Source organism: Tenrec ecaudatus, chromosome 8 (assembly GCF_050624435.1).
Source record: "Tenrec ecaudatus isolate mTenEca1 chromosome 8, mTenEca1.hap1, whole genome shotgun sequence".
Classification (NCBI taxonomy): Eukaryota; Metazoa; Chordata; class Mammalia; order Afrosoricida; family Tenrecidae; genus Tenrec; species Tenrec ecaudatus.
The window spans coordinates 44,445,608-44,465,691 of NC_134537.1; the positions used below are offsets into that span (position 1 = coordinate 44,445,608).

A 20,084-nucleotide genomic window follows, 5' to 3' on the forward strand; every position below is an offset into this window, starting at 1 on the left:
TAACTGTACACTCCTGATGTCCAGCCCCCACCAACACCGAGCCTTTTCCACGGCCAAACCCCTGGTCCTAGACACCTGATGGGGGTTCAATGCTCACAGAGAACGGGTCTCTCAACCTCCCGCAAGCCTTCATTCCCGAATTAGACCCCACAGTGGGTGCCCGGCTGCCCGGGCGCATGCCTTCAGCGTGCTCAATCTCAAGCTCCCCCTCTTCCTCCCCCCGCCCTGCTCCCCAGAGGAGAAAGGGGTCAGAGGGCATGGCAGGGGCTCACTTACCGAGTGGCCTCGGAGCTCGGTGGCGGCCTTCTGGAAGTGTGGCATTATCCTCTTGCATACACTACACCCTAGTCACACAGGCAGGAGAAAAGCACATGGTGACCAGGGGTCACCCCACTCTCCACCACCCTTCCAGCCCATGAGCACCCACAGCCCCTCGGCCTACGAAGACCAGGGCGGCAGGAGGCACCCCTGCTGGAAGGAGCCAGATCACACAAGCAGGAGACAACCAACATGGCGAGGCTGGGGCCACATGGAGCCCATGCACGTTGCTCGGGGCGGTGGGTGGGGGAGGGGTGTTACAGGTGCCATCCTAAATCCGCTCTAACTCACAGTGACCCCAGGGCAAGAGGATGAAACACGACCCGGCCCTGCGCCATCCTCCCCGCCATGAGGGTCAAGGCCCCGGCCGCAGCCCCTGGGTAGGTCCATCTCGTTGGGGCGGGCAATGGCACAGCCACGGTGGGTGGTGGTGTGGGGGCTCCTCGAACATCAAATAGAGTCACCCACACGACACAGCACGCCCACCTCCATCCCGCACTGCAGACTTCAAAGCAGGGACTCAAATGCAGTGTCCACTGAGGCACTGTCCACAATTGCCAAAAGCTGGAAGCTACTTGTAAGTGGCATTGGCAGAGGTGGTACTGCGGATGATTTCATAGGGCCCAGTGGTACAATGGCCCATCGCTAGTGGCCTCTCTGGTCATGGTGGTGGACCACCCACTAAACGACAGACTGGGTGTGGCTAGGCAAACACGGTGTTTGTGGCCCACCAGAGGGACTGGGTACCCCAAACTCCAAGCAAACGTGTCATCACGTCAGGCAGGCTCACAGCAACTCTCTAGGACAGGGCAGGGCTGCCCCTGTGTTTCCAACACTGTCACTCTTTACTGGAGTAGAAAGCCCTCTCTGTCCCCCATCCCCAAGCAGCCAGTGGTTTTGAACTGCTGACCTTGTGGATCGAAGCCTAACGTGTAATCATGAGGCCACCAGGGCTCCTTGGGGATGAGACAGCCAGCTTATTAATAATGCAAATAAAAACTCAAAATAAAACCAAACTCACTGCCATCGAGTTGATGCCAACTCACAGCAACCCCATAGAACAGGGAACACTGCCCCTGTGAGTTTCGGCGATTCTAACTCTTTCTGGGAGTGGAAAGCGAATCTTCCTCCTGAGGAGCGGAGGGTGGTTTCGAACTGCTGGCCTTGCAGTTAGCAGCCCAACTTATAACCGCTATACCACCAATATTCCTGCAATCCAGCAGAAAAGGTGCAGCACTGGGCACATCATACAAAGTGAATGAGTCGCTCACAAGAGGACTGTATAAGGCATGTCCCGCTCCTACGCAAGATCTCATCTAGGGACCAGCGTGTACTGCTGGTTACCATGGCGGCCAGGAGGAGGTAGAGTGGGGGAATCCTGTTTAGGAAGCACGGGGTTTCTGTTTATGGTGATGGGCATGTGGGAACAGCTCTGGGCAGTGAGTCGCATAACAGGGCTAATGGAATGGTATCCGTCGCACAGGTGAGAAAGCTTCATTGGCACGTGCTGTGTCCACGTGTGCACAGCAATACTTCGAAGGAAGACAAAGGAATGAGGGGCCGGGAGGCTTGGCCGTGCGGAGCTGGCACTCTGCATGGCGAGCTGGACGCGCAGAGGCCACTGAGCTCGCCTGTGAGTCAGGGCATCGGGAGGAGGCAGAAAGGCAAACCTCACAACAGGCCCTGAGAGCCAGGCAGGGACGCGCGGGAACCCAGATCAGAGGGCGCACGGAGGAAGCGATTCGGCCAGCACCGTAACAACATTGGGGCTTTTTCGGTCCCTTTCCCCTTTTACTGAAAGAATATCTTGAAATGACTGGAGTCCACCCAGAGGTGCGGCGGGAGAATGTCGGTGCAGACGCGGAAAACCCTGCAGGCAGAGCTCTGCACGGACACCCCTGGGGCCGCCCGACAGTGCCAGTCTGGCTTAGCTGGAGAGGGAGGAGGCTGGCCTCCTGTGAAAGACATGGGCTCTGGCCCCTGGAAAGGACCGGAGTCTGGACAGCAAGTTCTAACCTGCACTCCCCTTGCTGGGCAGTCTGCACCACTCCCCTCCTTCCTGGGTATAGTTGGCAAATGAGCAAGCGAGGTTATCCAGTGGGTGGGACCAATGCAGGCCCTGAGAGGCTCTGTTCTCCAAGGCTCTCCATCTCTGGTTCAGTCCTTTCTGGGTTCAAAGGCCCTGGTCTTCACTAGATGGTGTGTGCCTCCCCCCTACCCCCCACCCCCACTCAGAGGCGTGCTGTAAATCACCGCTGTTACGCCAGTTCGGCCTCCATTGACACCTAGCCCTCCCTCAACCAGAGCTGCCCATGGACTCTGCCGGGCCAGGCTGTTAAACCTCCTGGGCTGCCAGTATGTGGTAAGCAGGGCTGAGATGCGTGCAGCCAAAGACCACGGGCCCGAAACTGCCTGGGACAGCACCGCCCGGCTGCTAGTTCTCATCTCCACGCACGCAGTGGGGCCAGGGAATGTGTGGGCCGCCGACGGGCCCTGCTCGGCTGAACACACAAAATCAGGGAAGCAGTTGCCCCCTCAGCACAGCCACAGACCCTGTACCCCTGGGCACCTCCCTGGGAGAGGGATGGACATCAAGCTTGAGCTGAAGTTCACGTCCAGAGCCCTGGTGGCATGGCGGTCAGTGTGGACTGGGTGGCAATCTGCAAGGTCAGTAGTTTGAAACCACCGGGTGCTCCTCTGGGTCCCCAACTCCTTCTAAGTTGGAGGGACTCTGCAGGCTGGCTTCCGACAGCCTCGGGGCCACCTCATCCCTCCAGCCCTTGACTTGTCACCTGTCCTCACACGTGTGGCTGCACTTTCAGCTCTGCCTGCACGTGTGCACGCACGCACGCAGTCAGCCTCTGTCCCTCAGTCTAGCAGGGCTGAGCGGAGCAGTCATTGAAGAGAAGAGGTGACGGAGGAGTCACAGGAAGCTACAGGTGGGGGACAGCATCCAATTTAACTCTCCCCAAAATAGAGCTGACACTGGGACCCCAAGCTGGGTTTATCTTTCTCCAGATTCAGGGGGGAAAGTAAGACTAATGATCAGCCTCGAACCCCAAAGTCAAAGCAGTCAGCACTTTGGTTTTTCAGTGACTGCACAGCAGGACCCCGGGAACCCGCCTCCCTGTCACTGCCTTCGGTGGGCTGGGCCCAGGCACCATCAAAGGGCCGAAGGGCCTGACCAACGTCCCAGTTAGCAAGCTGCTGCTGAGCCCAGGCCTAAGCCGCAACTGTGAGGCTGTGAAGTACCAAGAATGGAATAAAAAGCAAGTTTGTCTCATTTACAAAATAGCCAGGAGGCCCCTCAACTGACCAGCCAGTGGCAAGTTTGAACCCGAGTCTTCTGCTCCCCCAAGACTCATGCTAAAAGGGACCTCGCTACCCTACACAGGCAATGATGAAGCTCATGTGGCCCGTCAGCCGTGACGATGGGGGACAGGCTGCCAGACAGCCTCAGTGAGCGCAGAGTGGGGGGGTGGGGGGATGGCGCCTATCTTCAGGTGCAAACTGCTGGAGAGCCGCCCTTCACTGCACATGATGAGCCGGTGCCATCACGCGGCAACCTTTCCTGGGCCGGCAGCACCCGGCCCCTTGCCACTTGCCGTCTCCTGTCCCAGGTGGTCCTCCACTTTCGTCCCACCCATGCACTGAGGGCAGACTGTGGGCAGCCTGAGATTTGGGCTGTGTAGGCAGGACAAATCCTGGAGCCATTCCTGACAAGGGCAATTAATAAGATCACTTTGAGGAGAAACAATAAAAGGGAAATCAATTCATAGATGTTAATAAAGAAGCTGGATCCATCAGCGAGAGGATCCCTGGTGGACATACCCCTGGGTCAGGGAGGGGCAAGGCCTGGGGACTTGAGCACTGAGAACCAGACGGAGGAGAGGCTGCGGTGGGGTACAAGCCAGGCAAAACCCTCAGCCCCCAGAGAGAAACCCGGCCAGTAGAGATGAGCAGGCTCTTTGCCTACAGGACTTCTCAGACAGGGGGACTTGAGGCGAGCTTAAAGGGCAGGCAGAGCTCTGGTGCCACCTGCCAGTGCCCTGGACGTGCTGGGCACAAGCCAGCCATGCCCTTCCTGAGGGAATGTGTGGCCAAAGGCTCCCAGCTCAGGACCCGTTAGACTACCGGGCCGGCCACACAGTAAATATTTAAGGGTTTGCAAGACCATGTCTGTTCGGCTACTCAGCTCTGCCGTGTTCCAATCAAGAATTATTTACAAAGAGGAAGCCAGTCCATGCGCCTGAGTGGGCTCACCCTTGTATTAGAGGGTGGTGAAGTCATAGGAAAAAACTCATCCTTTAAAAAGTAAAACTGACAAGAAAAACATCCGTGAGCACTGCCTATAGTAAAGAGAAGAGGGAGGTGGATGGCAGGTTATAAGGGCAGGTATGGCTTTGGGAAACCCTTTGCTTCTGTTTACTCACAGAGAATACAATTCATGGACTTACAGTATTGGATAGAGCCCTGGTGGCGTCATGGGCTGCAAGTGGGGCTGCTAACGACAAGGTGAGCAGTTCAAACCCACCAGCTACTCCTTGGGAGAAAGATGAGGCTTTCTGCTCCCATAAAGATTTAGTCCCAGAAACCCACAGGAGGCATTTCTCTGGCCCTCGAGGGGCGCCGCTATCAACCCAAGGGCAGTGGATGTTGGTGGGATTAGCACTGGACAGGCACCTGGTGACACAGAGGGTTTGCTCTCAGTGACCACCGGACAGGCTGGCAGTTCAAATCAGCACAGCAGCAGCGTGGCAGAAAGCCCTGGCGATGTGCTGCTTCGGCTCCCAGCCCCACCACCCTGTGGGGCAGTCCTGCTCTGCAAGCACGTGCCCGCGTGTGCTTCCCATGTGTATGAGTTCAGAACCGACCCGTCAGCATCAAGGGTGCAGTACTGGGTTCCCACGTAAAATCCTTTCAGTACCATGACATGTGGTGAAGAAGGTGGAAAGTCACTGCTATGATCTGGGCCCTTATTGTACAGACAGGTCTGGAGACAGGCCCAGAGAAGGGGGAGACTCGGCCAAGGGGTCAGTGTGGCAGAGTTGGCGTAGAGCCCAGGCCTTCTGTTGTCGTCTCGGAATTCCCGCGCTGCTCCCCACAGTCCTTGCCTCACAGGGTCTGAACCCAAAGTCTGGGCCCCGGATCTCCCCGCCACAAAAGGCTGCAGGGCGTGCTGCTAACGCTGACAGTGTGGAGGGTGGCAGTGGCTATTCTGTAGCATGGGGGCACTCGGGCATCCCAGAGACCACGTGCACGGTGCCCTAGCACATGCCTGCCAGGCAGGAGAGGGTGTCCCATCAGAGGCTGAGGGGCAAGGAAGGCAGAGCTAGCTGGAGAGATGCAGGTGGATGTAGAGGAGGGTAGAAGAATGCTGACTCCAGGCCAGAGGCATTTAAACGGAGGAGGCAGCAGGAGGGGAGGAGTCACACGAAAATGCCAAGAACCATCAAGGCGTGCAGACAGACGGAGGCAGATGCAGACATGAGTCAGTGTGACAGCGAGAGTCAGGGCCCATTCCCAGCCCCGCTCAGGGTCCCCGGAGGACAGGGCTCACTCACAGGGGGCGTAGAACATCATCAGGAGAGGCTTCCCTTCCTTCTTCAGCAGCCGCCTGAAGTCCTGCGGCAAAAGGAAGGCAAGAGAGGTCACCGCCGGCCCAGGGATGTCCAAGACTGTCGCCCAGGTCCACGCAGCCCCAGGAGGGGCGAGCACACCAGAGTCCACTCATGGCCAACGTGCACTGCAGCCCTGTCCACCCCCCACCAATGAACGGACACACAACACAGGGTACACCCAGCTCGTGCCATCGAGTCACTGACTCGCAGCGACCCTACAGGGCAGGGCGGAACTGCCTGTGAGTTTCCACAACCGTCACTCCTCACAGGAGTAGAAAGCCCCGTCTTTCTCCCTCGGAGTGGCTGGTGGCTTTGAACCGCTGGCCTGGCGGTTCTCAGCCTAACACGTAACCACTCCGCCACTAGGGCTGTCAACCCCACGACATCAGAATGTGAAGGCAGTGGGTCTGAGCATTAGGAGCGCAGTGCTGACCCGAGGAATTCTGTGCTCTCCCACCGACACCACGTCCAAACAGCACTCTGGGGCAGGATTCAGGGGCTCCTCCAGTGTCCTTTATAAAGCTCCTTTAAAGTTTGGGGACATTTCTGAAGTCCTAGGGGAGAGATGGGAGCTGTGGAACGGTGGGGTGAGGTTCCCCAAGGAAGTCCTCCCAGGACAGCCCCGAATGCGCAGGTCCATCGTGGGGACGTTAAAGAATTCCTTGGCACGATTTTCCTGACTTCCCTGAGCCCAACGCGGCTCTGGTTTGCTCTTTGATGGGGGCCATCCAGAGTAGCCCTCGAGAGAACAGCTGTGGGACCCGGAGCTGAGCCCTCTGACGGCAACCTCACCAGCCCAGCAGAGCCCCTTGGAAGCCAGTTTCGACTGCGCTGGTTTTGAAAGCAAGACTCAGACAAGCGTGCCGCTGGAACTGTCTGCAGCCGGGTACCCACCAGCCAGAGACGTGCGTGCAGACAAACTGGACCACCAGCAACCAGACTATCTTTTTCCCATACCGGGAAGAACAGGCAGTCTGAGTCTGACTGGCATCATGTGAGGGGGGGCACACCGGGGGAGTCACAGCAGGCCCCAGGCATGCGTTCATTCTCAACCATCCTCACCCATCACAGATGGGAAGCGGAGGCCCAGAGGGGACAAATGGCTTTTCCAAGGCCACCTGGCAGGATACAGTAGTCAGGCCAGGTGCCTAGCTGCACTTCCACGACACCCCCCACACACACACACACACACACAAGAGAGTGAAGAGGACCTCGCTCGTGGTGTGAGGTTGTTGAGTAGTCTGCTCTCAGAAGGGTTCTTAGCCTTGGAAAACCTATGGGGCACCAGGGGTTGGAACCAGTTCCGAGACCCAGGGCTCGGGGTTTGATTGGGCTACACTAAGTGGAGGGCAAAGGAAGGACAAAAAGTAGCACATAAAAGACATGTAAGGGACCATCCTTAACTCTGTATCACGCTGAAGGCTGGAAAGAGCGGCAGTCGGTGTTTCTCAAAGGAAGAAACAACGAATGTCAGTTCTGTGTTGTTTGACCTTGAGCTGTGCTTGGCTTGGCAGTTAGGTGTTGGGCTGTCAGCTGCAAGGTCAGCAGTTCGAAACCACCAGCCACTCCTTGAGAGAAAGACAGGGCTTTCTACTCCTTTAAAGAGCAACGGCCTCGGGAACTCACAGGGACAGTTCTACCCTGTCCTATAGGGTCACTACGAGTGGGCATAGACATTGACTCAGTGGCAGTAGGAGTAAGTTTGGGATTTCAACAGTAAGCAGGCATTACTTATAGCGTTTCAGTTACAGTAAATAAAAAACAGGATTGAGGATTGAGAACAATTGAGGATTGAGAACACTGTATCACAGCCCCAGAAAAAGCTTCCTCTTGTTTACGTAACTGGTGGGAGGCGGCACTCACCTCACGCTAGAGCTCCAAGATCTCTGATCCAGACAAGGGGCAGAGGATGCTAATACCTTTAAGATGCTTTTCTGCAGTCCCTAGACACAGAACCTGGTAGAGAAACCTGAGACCAAAAGGTTTTCTCAGCCGGTGGCAATGTGGTTTCACTCCCTGCCTGGCAACATGTATCATACTCGCAGACACTTGTTCCCTTAGTATGCTGTGGGCCTCTAAGCTTACAAACAGGATCCGCAATTCACCGTTGAATTCAGAACTTCATTTCATGAGGGCATTCTCTAAGCACATGATGGGAGATATCAAAGCCTAACAACAAGGTTACAGCACAGGTGTGAGGCATGCTTTTGTTTAAAAATCCTACATTATGGAACAATCTTAGGAATATCGAGACATAAATATTTGGAGGCGGGAGTGTGGCAGGTTTTCACAGAGGCTAAGACATGTCTTGATAGAGAAACTGAGGAGCCCGGTGGCGTAGCTGGTTTTACATGCTGGGCTGCTAACTGCAAGGTCAACAGTTAGAATCCACCAGGGCTCCTCGGGGAAGAGATGAGGCGATTCGATTTCATAAAGACTTCTAGCCTCGGTAAGCCTACAGTTGTACCCTGGCCTGCAGGGGCCTAGGGCCGATGAGTCAGAATCAACTCAGTGGCAGGGGGCTTGGTATCACAGAATCTACACAGAAAGAACACCACTACCACCACCCCGCCCCCTCCCCCGCTAACAGAGCCTCTACCCTGGCCACCACACTGTCTCAAGCAGCGTCCTCATCTCACGTATCTGCTGGTGCTTTCTATCTCTGAGAACTGTGAAGCACAGCCGCTGGGCTCCAGTCACCCCAGGACCGCTAGGCTGGCCCCAGTGGCCTCCCTTGACCACTCCTCCAGAAGGGATCAACTGCAGCGTTTCCTCGGCACCAGTGTGCACTCGGAGAGAATCTTACAGTTTGTATGTAAAATGTGCAAGATGCTTGCTGTGCAAACTTCCCCTGGAAACTCACCAGGACATAGTGAAAAGACGTGTAGTTTTCTGACACCCTACTTTGTAACTAGCAACTGGGTCTCAAGAGCTTGTGACCAGGGCCCTGAGCACTTGTGAGCGAGGGTGAAACTGTGGCTTCTCCCTGTCTGTAGCAGAGAAGAATAAAGGCTACCAGAGACGCAAAGAAATCATTAGCCCAAAGGACTTGACCCAGAGATGGTGCCCGGTCCCACTGATGACCTGCTCTAAAAGAAATCACCCTACAAGGTCTCCCTACAGACCCGCTTCCACTTAACAGTCGCTCGGGCTCTGTTTGTTTACATGGAGTGGGATAAAAATGCAAAACAAAACCCCAAATCATAAACACGACTAGCATGTCTGGACTGACAGAGATGACTGGATCCCCGTGATTAGAGTCCTCAAACACTCTTCAAGCCAGTGGTCAATGTTTAGCCAAACAGCCAGTGGGGCTAGAGAGTGGACAGGAACGCCAGGGCAGCAGGCATTCCTAGCTCAACCACAGGAGATCAAAAGGGCAGCACCGGCCCAGGGAACCACGCTCAGACCCAGCTCAGGCGCAGGAAGGGGCAGGAAAGGTGGGAGCGTGGTAAACACAGAGAGGAGTGGCACACATCAAAATGGGCATGAAGTGCTCAACTGGAAACCAACTGCTTCTGTCAACTTTATCTGCAGCACAATAAAAAACATACGTAAAATAATTACCTGATTGAAAAGCAGTACGGGGGTTTGGGCGGGGGGAGTCAGAAAGAGATCATTTTACATGAAGAGGGAGCCAGCTGTGGAGGAGGGTCAGGGGTATACTTTACTTTATCTGCATAAGACCAAGCATGCTCAGTCTGCTCAGACCACGTTGGGTCAGAGCCCAGGTCTGGTGGCCCAAGGAGGCACTGAGGCTTGCATGGGATGGGGTTGGAGGTGGGGGGTCGCCTGTGTAAGCAGGGGCTGGTTAGGGTCTTCTGTTAAAAATGGGAATATGAAAAATGAGGGGCTGATACCAAGGGCTCCAGAAGAAAGCAAATGTTTTGAGACTGATGAGGGAAACAAATGTACTTGACACAATGGATCGATGTATGGATTGTGATAAGAGTTGTACGAGCCCCCAATAAAACGATTTAAAAGACCCAGGAATATGAAGGTTAAAATACAGAACTATGATTCCCCAACCAATTAGGAGCTGGAAGTTTAAAAGACTGGATCACTGGCTCCAAGTGACACAATGACTGAGATTTGTAGAAGCCTGAAGATGCGGACATCTAACCTGAGCCTCGCAGATTATGCAGCAAAGCATTATACAGCTGCATTATATCCAAAAGAAGGCATTTAAATCTATAACCTTGTAGGAAAGTCTAAGAATGTCAAATACATAAAGATAAGGAAGCGAAGAAAGGAGAAATGTGCTTAGGCAGTCACCCGGTGACCCTGTTAGCCGGAACACCAGGGCACTGGAGGAAGCGGCGGTGACCCCAGATCACCCCCATCTGCAGTTCCTCGGAGTCCTCCCCTGGGAGGCCCTGGGTCAGGGTCCAGTGTGGACGGGGAGAGCTTACCTTTTCACTGTCAATGTGGACAACGTCTTTGGCTCCCGGATCTTCCTCCCACAGTGGGGGCCCTTTGGGGTCCTTCAGAAAGGCCACTAAGAACTAGGGGAGAGAAGAGAAGAGACGGTGTTTTCAACCAGTAAAGAGGGAGGAAGGGGGCTCGGGATGCTGCCCTGTCCTTCTGCCTAGAGACCCCAGGGCCCTGGCCAACTCCACTCCGTAGCCAGTCAGGAGCAGCAAGCAGCCTATGCTGGGGGATGGCACCTGTTTCTGGCACTCACAGATCCTGCTCCTGTTGTTAAGGGACAGGGGTCAATTTTCAAGTCATAAAGGCTCATGTCACACAGTAGTGCCCTAAAAAAAAACCCTACCACCTAGACAGACGTTTTCAGTCACATGACCCATTATTCATTCAGGTCAGCCAATTCCTAAGTAATACATCTCTTCAAGGACAAAAAGAGGGCATTTCAGCCCCTGCAGTTGGCTTCCTCGAGGCAGTGACACGCTTGTCTCTGAGATCAGTGGGAATGAAAGTCTCTAGTCTTGTCCAAACGAGAAACACTCCCCACCACGCAGCTGCGGCTAACCCTTTCAATCCCACAAGCAGGCAAATCACACCTCCTGGTGAACGCTCCGCACTATCTCATGATGTTAAGTTGGGCTGGGAGTACATTAAATTCTGATTTGGGGTGCATTCGTGGGGCACAGGCTGGGAAGCCCCCAGGGCAGGATGAGCCTCTGCCGGGTCATCAGGTTTCTACACCAAGCCCCGCCCCTGCAAGTGCGCTGGGGATAAGGCACGACCCAGACTTTAAGGATCTGGGGCGTAACTTGCCTTAGCAAGTCTCCACTGACTGTCAGAGCCAGAGGGGCCGGAAAGGCTCAGGCTGGCTGGGGAGCTGACCACAGGCCAAGGGGCAGCTGACATCAAATGACCCAGTCACCACGAAGCGCACTCACAACTGTCCCCTTTTCTGGGGTCCATCCAATGACTTTACTACACGCAACACGGTATGCGTAATGTGCACATGGTCTCTGGCAGGCGTCCAGTTTGATGACTTTCTGTACAAAGCCCGACCACACAGCGGGGCTGTGGCCCGGTCAACAGTGAAGTCAGCAGCAGCGGTAACGAACAGTCCCAAGCATGGGATCAGGGGAGGGTGATGGGAGAGGAGGGTGGGACGTGGCAATCGGGCACAATTCAGAGCCTCCTCTTGCCGGTGGGGATGCAGCGAGGGGCTGGCAGATAAGGACCTCACGGGTTCTGAAGTGGGCGGAAATGCCGATGAAGAACTAAACGATGATGAGGAAGGAGGAAGGCGAGATGTCAGGAGCGTTTCCAGGGAAAGGAGTAGCAGGACTTTTCCTCAGCTGAGGCCGTGGCTTCAGTTGCCTGAAAACACGGCCCCAATGATTGATCGTCGCTAGTTACTAGGGCCACTGAGGAAGCAGCGAGAGGTGACCGTGAGATTTATAAAGAAAAAAGGCCCGCACAGACAACGCTAATGTTCTGACTAGAAACACCACCCATTCCCAGCAAGAAACCAGATGAGGTTATTACTGCAACTGATGAAAACAGCAATACGTCCTGCTCTTCCTTCCTTATCATCTCAGTCCTGCTTATGATTTACTGACCACGTATCGAGACAGCCCTGATCGTGTGTGTGGTGGGCTACATGTTGGGCTAGTGACCGCAGGCCACCAGCTGCGCCTCGGGAGAAAGACGCGGCTGTCTGCCCAGGAAGGACTCAGCCTGAGACCCACAGGGCAGTTCCATTCTGTCCATTAGCACCACTAGGAACCGGCACCTGTGAGTGAGTGTGTATGTATGTATTTAAAAGAGGCCCAGTGGTGCTGTCAGCGAAGCAATGGATTATTAACCACAAGGTCCGTGGTTCAAACCCACCAGCTGCTCTCCAGGTTTACGTGTATGTGTGTGTGTGTGTGTGTGTGTGTGTGTGTGTATGAGGCTGTCTACTCCCATAAAAATTTGCAGCCTTGAAAACCCTATACAGGGTTGCTATGAGTTGGAATCACCTTGAGGGCAATAGGTCTGGATTTTAAGTACATTTGTATGTAACATTTCCAACCGCTCCCACCCCCAAAAAAGATTGGATTTATAAAGATACTGATCATAAAAGGCGCAAAGAACGAGGAACAAAAATGAGGCATATAGCTTATGACAGGCTCGGACCCAGGGACAGACCCTTCACCATGGCCCTGAGGGAACCCTGTGAAGTGACCGAGTAAAGCAGGTTCCCTCGTCGCATGGGTGGGGCTCATCCAGACCCAAGGTCACGGGGGAGGGGAGGTTCTCCTGGGGGGGGGGAAAGAGTCCCACAGACACACACACTCTGCCTGCGCTTCCAGGCTGCTGGCCTGCCCTCTCCTGCCTGTCACTTAATTCCTTAAATAGCACAGCATATGCGCATGCACACACACACACACACCCTTCAAAAAGCTTGTAGAAAACGTCTATTACCCTTCAATTCCATGGACTTTTAAAGCTCCTCACCTGTGCACATCACAGGTAGTTACAGATGTTTACATCACACACGCACAGATATATAGCATACATACCAGGGGGTTAAAAAGCTCATTAAAAAATGGAATGAGCAGAAATGACATGTTCCCACAAGCGCTACGAAGCCCTGTCGTATAACACAGTGCAGTTGAGTCACGTCGGACTGGTGGCAATCGAAGCGCATCCCCTCCTGGGGCTGTCTCCCTGGGGAGCCCGGGTAAAGACAGGTTTGGGTGGACAACCAACACAAATCTCCACTGCTTTGGGGAGAAGGTAGAAATGGACAGGAGGGGACAATGCTTCCTGGCCCACAATGCCCTGCACGGGCCCAGGGCAGACGTGGTGTTCCCCTCCCGCTCAGTTGGTGCTCGAGGTCGGTGAGAACCAGAAGCGGGACGACCAACCAGTTGGGCCTCCAGCCCGGGTGTTGGCAGGGGACATGCTGGCCTCAGAGGATGCCATCAGGCAGTGGCAGACATGGAAGCTGGGTATGCCTGTGGATTAGAGGGGTGTCCGGGGGACCCCCTTCAGCAAGGATGCTCCTGCAACCCATCCCACAGTCACTCAGGGTGGACCTATGGATACAAATCTTATTTCCAGGACCTTCCCTTGGGGAAGTGCTACTATGGGAGGATGCGTTTCCATCAAGTAACACCCTGTGCGCCCACAGGGAGCTGTCAAGCACCTCCTGGCCTGAGCAGAAGGAGGCAGACCTTGTCAAAACTTCCCCAGGGCAAAACAAGCCACCATGGAGCTGCAGACACCCTGCCCCACCTGGGCCTGGTGAAAGAAATGCATGCAGGCGCCCCCTGCCTGCGCCTCCAGAAATACCCGGCGCTGGGAGCTCTCCGGTGGAGATTTCCGAGGCACCCATGAAAACGAGGACCGTGCTGTGTGCACACCCACCCATGGCTCCCCACAGTCCCCTCTTGCCTCCGTGCCAAGGGAAAAGGACATGTGTGAACCGTTTAACCTGACAGACAGAACCAGTCCAGCGAGTAACCTTTGTTCTCCAGGTGGGCGGATTCGTGTCCAACGGAAGTTGCATTTGCTCCACTGGCTCCTGCCACGTCAGCCTAAGTCAACACCGCGTTCTCTATGTTTGCGGAGAGCCGCGTGTCCGGGAACCACCCGCTGTCCTCTCCTGGGTGCTCTGGGGGTCAGGGGGTTGTCATGGCTGGGACACCACACACACAGCTGATAGGGAGAAGGGGATCTGAGCATCCCCTGAATGCCGCCTTCTGGGCTCCTCCCGTGCCACCGCTGACATAAGGATGTGGGTGTGCAGACTGCTGACCGGCAAAAGGCTCCTAACACAGGGAGTTTCCCTCTTCCTGTCCCTGCTTTGTGATTGTTTGGGGTGGGGGTGAGGACATGAAAACAGCCCTGGCGTCTTTGGGATCATGATGCCGCAGCCCTAATGGCCAGGCTGGCACAGCTGTGCAGGACGTAGGGGCTGTCCAGCCCCCCCCCCCAGGAGCCATTCTGTGCCCTCTCTCTGGACACAAGGCCCTTGGGGAAATCAGATGGGTGGCCAAAGGCACTTTGACCTTAGCTACTCTCGCTGACACGGGACGTGCTCTCTGACGTTCTGCCCCATCCCTGGTGGCCCTCAGCCCCCGCTGACCACAACACTGGAATGGAACATCATCGGCTCAGCCCACTTCTCCAGCTGGTTGATGCAAACATCTCACTGGGGGAGAAAGCAGACCACTCCCCCACCCCCACCCCCACCCCCACCCCCACACACACCTGGCCTCTGGAAGGGCTGAGACTAAGGTCAGGGCTCAGTCAGCTTATGTGCCCAGTGGGGGCTCAGACCACTCCCACTTTCCAGGCCTCAGCTCCTGGATCCTAGAACAGAGTCCTGGAAGGGACCGGCTGGGCTGAGTGTATACTCGGAGCAGAAGCACAACAAAGAGTCAGTTCCCCTGCTTTCCATAAGGCAGGCAGGCTTCTCCTGCTCCCCTGGCCCCACCATCTTCCTGGGGCACACTGGGTTTCGTCCCCAGGACGAGAGGAAGGCGCAGCTCCAGGGGGTGTCACTTTCTCTCCGTGTCTAAGTGGGAGCTGAATGAGGAGGAGTCAGGCTTTGGAGCTGTACTGTGTAAGGTAAAAGCTGGAGCAACTAAAAAAGGAGCGGGTGCGAATGGATCAACAGGAAATGACCTGGGGGCATGGGAAGGGGGGAGGGGGAGGGTGTGCAGAGGGAGCCAGGCAGACAGAGAGGAGAGGGGCACTGAGGGTGGGGCAAACGGAAGAGTCTGGGAGGAGGAGGAGGAGGAAAGAAGGTAGAAAATGGAAAGAGAAAAACAAAGAGCCAGGAACTCAGGGTCCCACTGGGTAGAAGCAGCAGTAGAGATAGGGTGAGGGTACAGGTGCTGTTTGCAGAGGAGAGTGTGGTCCAGCCCAGGCACCCGGGGAAGAGGGCTGTTGGAGCAAGCGCAGGCAGAGTCAAAGGGCAGCAGTAGCACTGGGCTGGGCAGGTGCCTTCTGGTCACAGGGGACCACCTCTGTGTGCACCTGACTGCTCTTCCAGCGGCTTCCAAGCTAGATCTGCAGCAGGGACCTGCATCCACCTGGAACAGCCTATGGCAGTTCCAAGGTGCCAGCTGCCTATGTCCTGTACCCCCCAGTGCTAACCTGAGAGCATCTAGCCCCCTTTGCCCGTAGATGAGGGAGGGCCCCTGAGGTCACAGCAGAAGGGGAGAACCAGGTGTTTGGGGGCGGGGAGGGATGTGTGGATAGCCCTTGTCGAATCAGAAAAGTGCTGATAAATCCACCAACCCATCGACAGGGCTGGCCAGTCCTCCTGAGGTGTGCACACACTCCTAAGATACTCTGCTGTCTTCCGAGATAAGCATCCCTTCAAGCCACTCGGAAGAGCTGTTTGGGCAGGTGCCCTTCCTCCTCTCGGGAGAACCTGCCAGACTGCTGGCATCCGTTCACATCCCTCCTCTGCGGAGAAGGAGGGAGGCAGATTTACCTTAAATGTCACCGCCCGGGTATACTCAGTGTGAAACGCGCCGTCCCTGTCAAACAAGGAGGAAAAGGTGTCAGCTTTCAGAAGGGTTGTGAAGAGACCTGCCTTTGGTTTCCGGCAGCATCTTAATAAGATTCAGCTATCAAACACAGTTCAGATTTTTTTAAAAAGAAATAATTGTAAAGCCAAGGTTAAAAACAAACAAAAACAACAAAACACAAAGAGATTCTGAAATAAAAACTCATCTGACTAAAACTCGGGGTTGCTGAGAATGCCAACAGATGCTGTCAGCACTTACTTGGAAATTGGAAATACCCACGTGTACTTACTGGTAATGGAATAATACGACCTTCTGGTCCTCGGAGCGCAGGTCAACTTTCATCTTCCTGCACAATTTTCTACTCTCTGCATCACTAAAAGACAGAAATGCCGGAGCCCTGTGTTACCTGCAGGGCTCATGGAGGAGGGGGCCTCCAGCGATCCAGCGGGGGAACCTGGGGTTCTCAGCAGCAAGGGGGTCCCTTCGTGAATGAATGAACTTCAGGAGGGCTAGCCTCCTGGGATACGGGCTGGCCTGGATAAAGGGGGTATCTCAGAAGCCTAGGGGCACACAGTCCTTTTAAGAAGAAACAAAAACAAACCCATGCCTAGACCAGTGGTTTCCAGCCCTGGTACAATACTGGCTTCCTGCTACCACCACCACCCACTCCCTGAAGCCCTGCTCCCCATCATAATAGCACCACCTCACTGGGGCCCAAGCAACACTTTGGTTTCTACTGCTCTAGTGTGCCCAACGTGCCTTCTGACCAAGACACGAAGACAGTGTCCTGGGATTCAGAAGTGGTGGAATCTAACCACATGCTGATAAGCCAAAGCGAGAAAGCAGGATGTCAGAAAGCAACTGCACCCTCGGGCTCCTGAGACACCCAGCGGCTGCAGCTGAATTGACTCCGAGTCATGGCACCCCGCGCGTGTTGAGCAGAGCTGAGCTCCATGGGGTTGTGAGGGGCTAATTTCCACGAGGTTTGCAAGGTCTTTCTTCAGCAGTACTGTTGAGTAGTTTTGAACCCCCAACCTTCTGGTTAGAAGGCAAGCCCTTCAGTCATCTCTCAGTCCAGGGACAGCTGTGTGTAAGGCACCCGGGCACCGCGGCTTTGTCAGACCAACCAAAGAAACCAAACCCACAGCTGCCCAGGCCATCCCAACTCTTGATGAACTTACAGACCCTTTCCACAGACTTTCTGCAGTGGCCGATCTATACAGGAGTGGACAGCCTCATCTTCCTCCCACTGAGCTGCTGATGGGTTCGAACTGCCCACACTTAACCCATGGTGCTGCCAGGGGTCCTCTGCTAGACTGGTGGTCCTCAACATGTGGTCTCTGGACCAGGACCATCAGCATCTTCCAAGGGCCTGTTAGAGGTGCAGGTTCCTGCCCAACCCAGGTCTCCAGGGTCAAAACACAAAGGAGGCCGAACAAGCGTGTGTCCATAGGTCTGGCAATGGGGTGACCACCATCCCGCATCTGCCATGCTGCCTCCTCTCCCCACCCATAGAGATAGGTCAGGTCCTCCCCCAGGTTTGGCTTCTGCCCCAGCCCCGCAGAGGCCCACCTGTCTCACAGTATCGCAGGACCTCATTACGCACTGCCACAACAACCAACAGGCAGTGGCCACCCCACTCAGGTAGCGACCCTCTCAGCACCTCATGGCCACCTTTCCAGACCTAAGCAGACTCAAGAGACAGCCCTGGCCATCCAACACCCACTGTTGAGGGTTGACTGCACATCGCCTGTCTCCGGAGGCGCTGTCTGCTAGTATGACAGCCAGCCGAGAGAATGCACCTTCCTCTCCCACCTGTTTCCCCAGCCCCCCCCACACACACCTAACAGCCCCCGAGTCACACAGCCATGTGCCAGCCCTACAACAGATGGACTAATTAAATCAGGCCCACTTTAAAAACCAACACTCATCGACAGACAATCAAAACAGAGGGGCTTTGTCTACAACATACACACACAATCTGCATGTCCAGACACCAGTCTCTCTGGGATGGAAGGGGACAGGGCCATCACCTGCCCCACCTGAGACCTGGTCCAGCATGTCCCCTCCTGCCATCTCCTTCATCTGCAGCCTCTGCCCCAGGACTGCCAAATACTGGGGGTGCAGAGAGGTGTGGTGAGCTCAGAGGGGGGCCGGCTCATGAATGTAGGCTCTCCCCTACCCCCAGCAGCGGTGAGAGCCCTTTAAGATGGGGACAGTCTGAGAGTGAGAAGACAGGCGCCACACTCACAAGGCAGCCCAGGACACTGGGGCTAGACCCTTCCTCACCCTGCCAGCCAGCAGTCTGGGTTCTGACCCACATGGGCTCCCGGTCCACCCAGGGTCCTCTACAGCAGCCCCTTTTACAGCGCTTGGTGATGGTAGCCCGTTCGGTCTAGTGACGGAGAAAATGGATTGGCTCAGTAAACTTTCACCCCGCTCACAACTTGTAAAAGCCACCAGGAGGCCCCACGGCTCCCACTGGGAGCGTCCGACAGGGCCTGGTGGTGACCCAGCCCAACAGAGGGTCCGTGTAGACCAGCTGCCTCTGACGCACCCTTCCCTGCTAAGGGCTCAGCTCGCATGTTTACAAACGTCCACATGGCACTTCCTGTCCCACTCTGTTCTGTTGTGTCCGAGTGTCCCTGTGACCACCTCCCTCCCTCCCTCCCACCCAACTATCAGCTAACAGTGAGGGACAGGAACCAAGTCTGGCAGGCTGCAGGTGTTCTATACCCACACTGGCACCCAGCAGGGTGCCCTGAAGGTCTACCCTGATTCCTGCCTGCCATGCTCCCTGAGACTCTGCTAGCCCCAACCCCATGCCAGATTTGGTTTAGTCTGCCTGGCTCAGAGCTGCTTCGCCTGACATCTGCAAAAACAGAGAGCCCCCCACAGCCCCCACCCCACCCCCACGTAATCTTGTAGAGCTCTCTCCATGGGAGAGCCACCCTGCTCCAGCTGTAGCTCACACTGAACCAGGGTCGGGTGCAGGAGCAGCACCCCACACCCACCAACCTGGCAGGGTGAGGCTCAGGGGGGAGATCCCCCCTGAACCCATGCCCGGCCCAGCTTGCAGCCACGGCCCTCACTGGAGGGCAGCTTGCCAGCTGGTGGGAATGGCACCTCCCCGGCAGCTCTGCCCCGGGCCAGCCCAGTCACTTTGGGTGGGGTCCTTGGTTTTCCACATTGCAAACTACAGGAGTTGCCCCAGGAGCAAAGTGCAGGAGCTGAGCAAGCACTCTGATCCCTCCTACGGGGACCCCAGGCAGACCCCTTTCTACCCTCAAGTCTCAGAAGCTCCATCATCTCTCCCCTCGCCTCCCAGCCTGATGATCCTCACATAGTCACAGTCAGCATGTCACCCAGAAAACACTAGCCTGCTCCCAGTAGGGCAGAGAGGCCACGTAGAAAACCAGCAGGCCCAGCACCTGGCCTGTGTCACTGACCGTGACCTTACACCCCAGTATCAGTCAAAGGAGGGCACGCTTTATCCCTTCTGCTGAGTCCAAAGTAGCGTGAATTTGCACGGAGGGCTCTGGGATCCAGGGGGGTGGGGGTGGGGTAGTGCAGAAAGGCAGGGGCCACCCCTCACTGCAGAGACACAGAGAATGCAAGGTGAGCAGTCTAGAAATAGGATGTCACGTGCCTCGGACACAAAAGAACGTCACTGGAGGCAAGAGGCAGGGCACCATTAGAGACTCGTCTTGGAATGGGCAGGGCAGGACCTCGGGGTTCCCACAGCACTGCTGATGGGAGATCTCCCCGCAACAGGGATCCTCCCCAGCTGGGCTGCTCTCTGTGGCACCCACCTCGAGAAACCCCAAAAGCAAACTTACAGTCACGGATGGATTCGGAATCCCAGCCACCCTAAGGGGACAGGTAGAACTGCCCCTGTGGGTTTCCGAGACGAACTCATTAGGGAAGTAGACGGCCTCGCCTTTCTCCTGACGGTCTTGAACGAGCTAACCTTGCAGGTAGCAACCTAACCCTATCACCTCAAAAAGCACATTGTGACGTATATAGTTATGCAGGAGAGGATGGACGGGGGGAAGGAGCAATCGGTAGAAATGAATGTTGTGTTCTCTCCTCAGCCTCACGGATGCCTGCCCACACCTGCTTTTCCGACCCTGCAGTTCTAGGGTTCTCCTCAGCTGGGGGACCAGTGTGCCCAGAAATATCAGAAGTCACATGG

The 20,084-nt window shown here is 55.5% G+C and overlaps 1 protein-coding gene across 1 annotated transcript in view; it reads right to left on the minus strand.

Moving 5' to 3' along the window:
• The window catches only part of PDIA5 (protein disulfide isomerase family A member 5), a 102,428-nt gene that overhangs the window by 47,355 nt on the left and 34,989 nt on the right, over nucleotides 1-20,084 (minus strand). Inside the window, exons 4-8 of the mRNA XM_075556325.1 lie at nucleotides 16,179-16,262; nucleotides 15,853-15,898; nucleotides 10,352-10,444; nucleotides 5,883-5,943; nucleotides 277-344 (exon numbers count right to left, since the gene is read on the minus strand). Of these exons, the coding sequence (XP_075412440.1) occupies nucleotides 277-344; nucleotides 5,883-5,943; nucleotides 10,352-10,444; nucleotides 15,853-15,898; nucleotides 16,179-16,262 (352 nt within the window). The remainder of the gene's footprint in view (nucleotides 1-276; nucleotides 345-5,882; nucleotides 5,944-10,351; nucleotides 10,445-15,852; nucleotides 15,899-16,178; nucleotides 16,263-20,084) is intronic.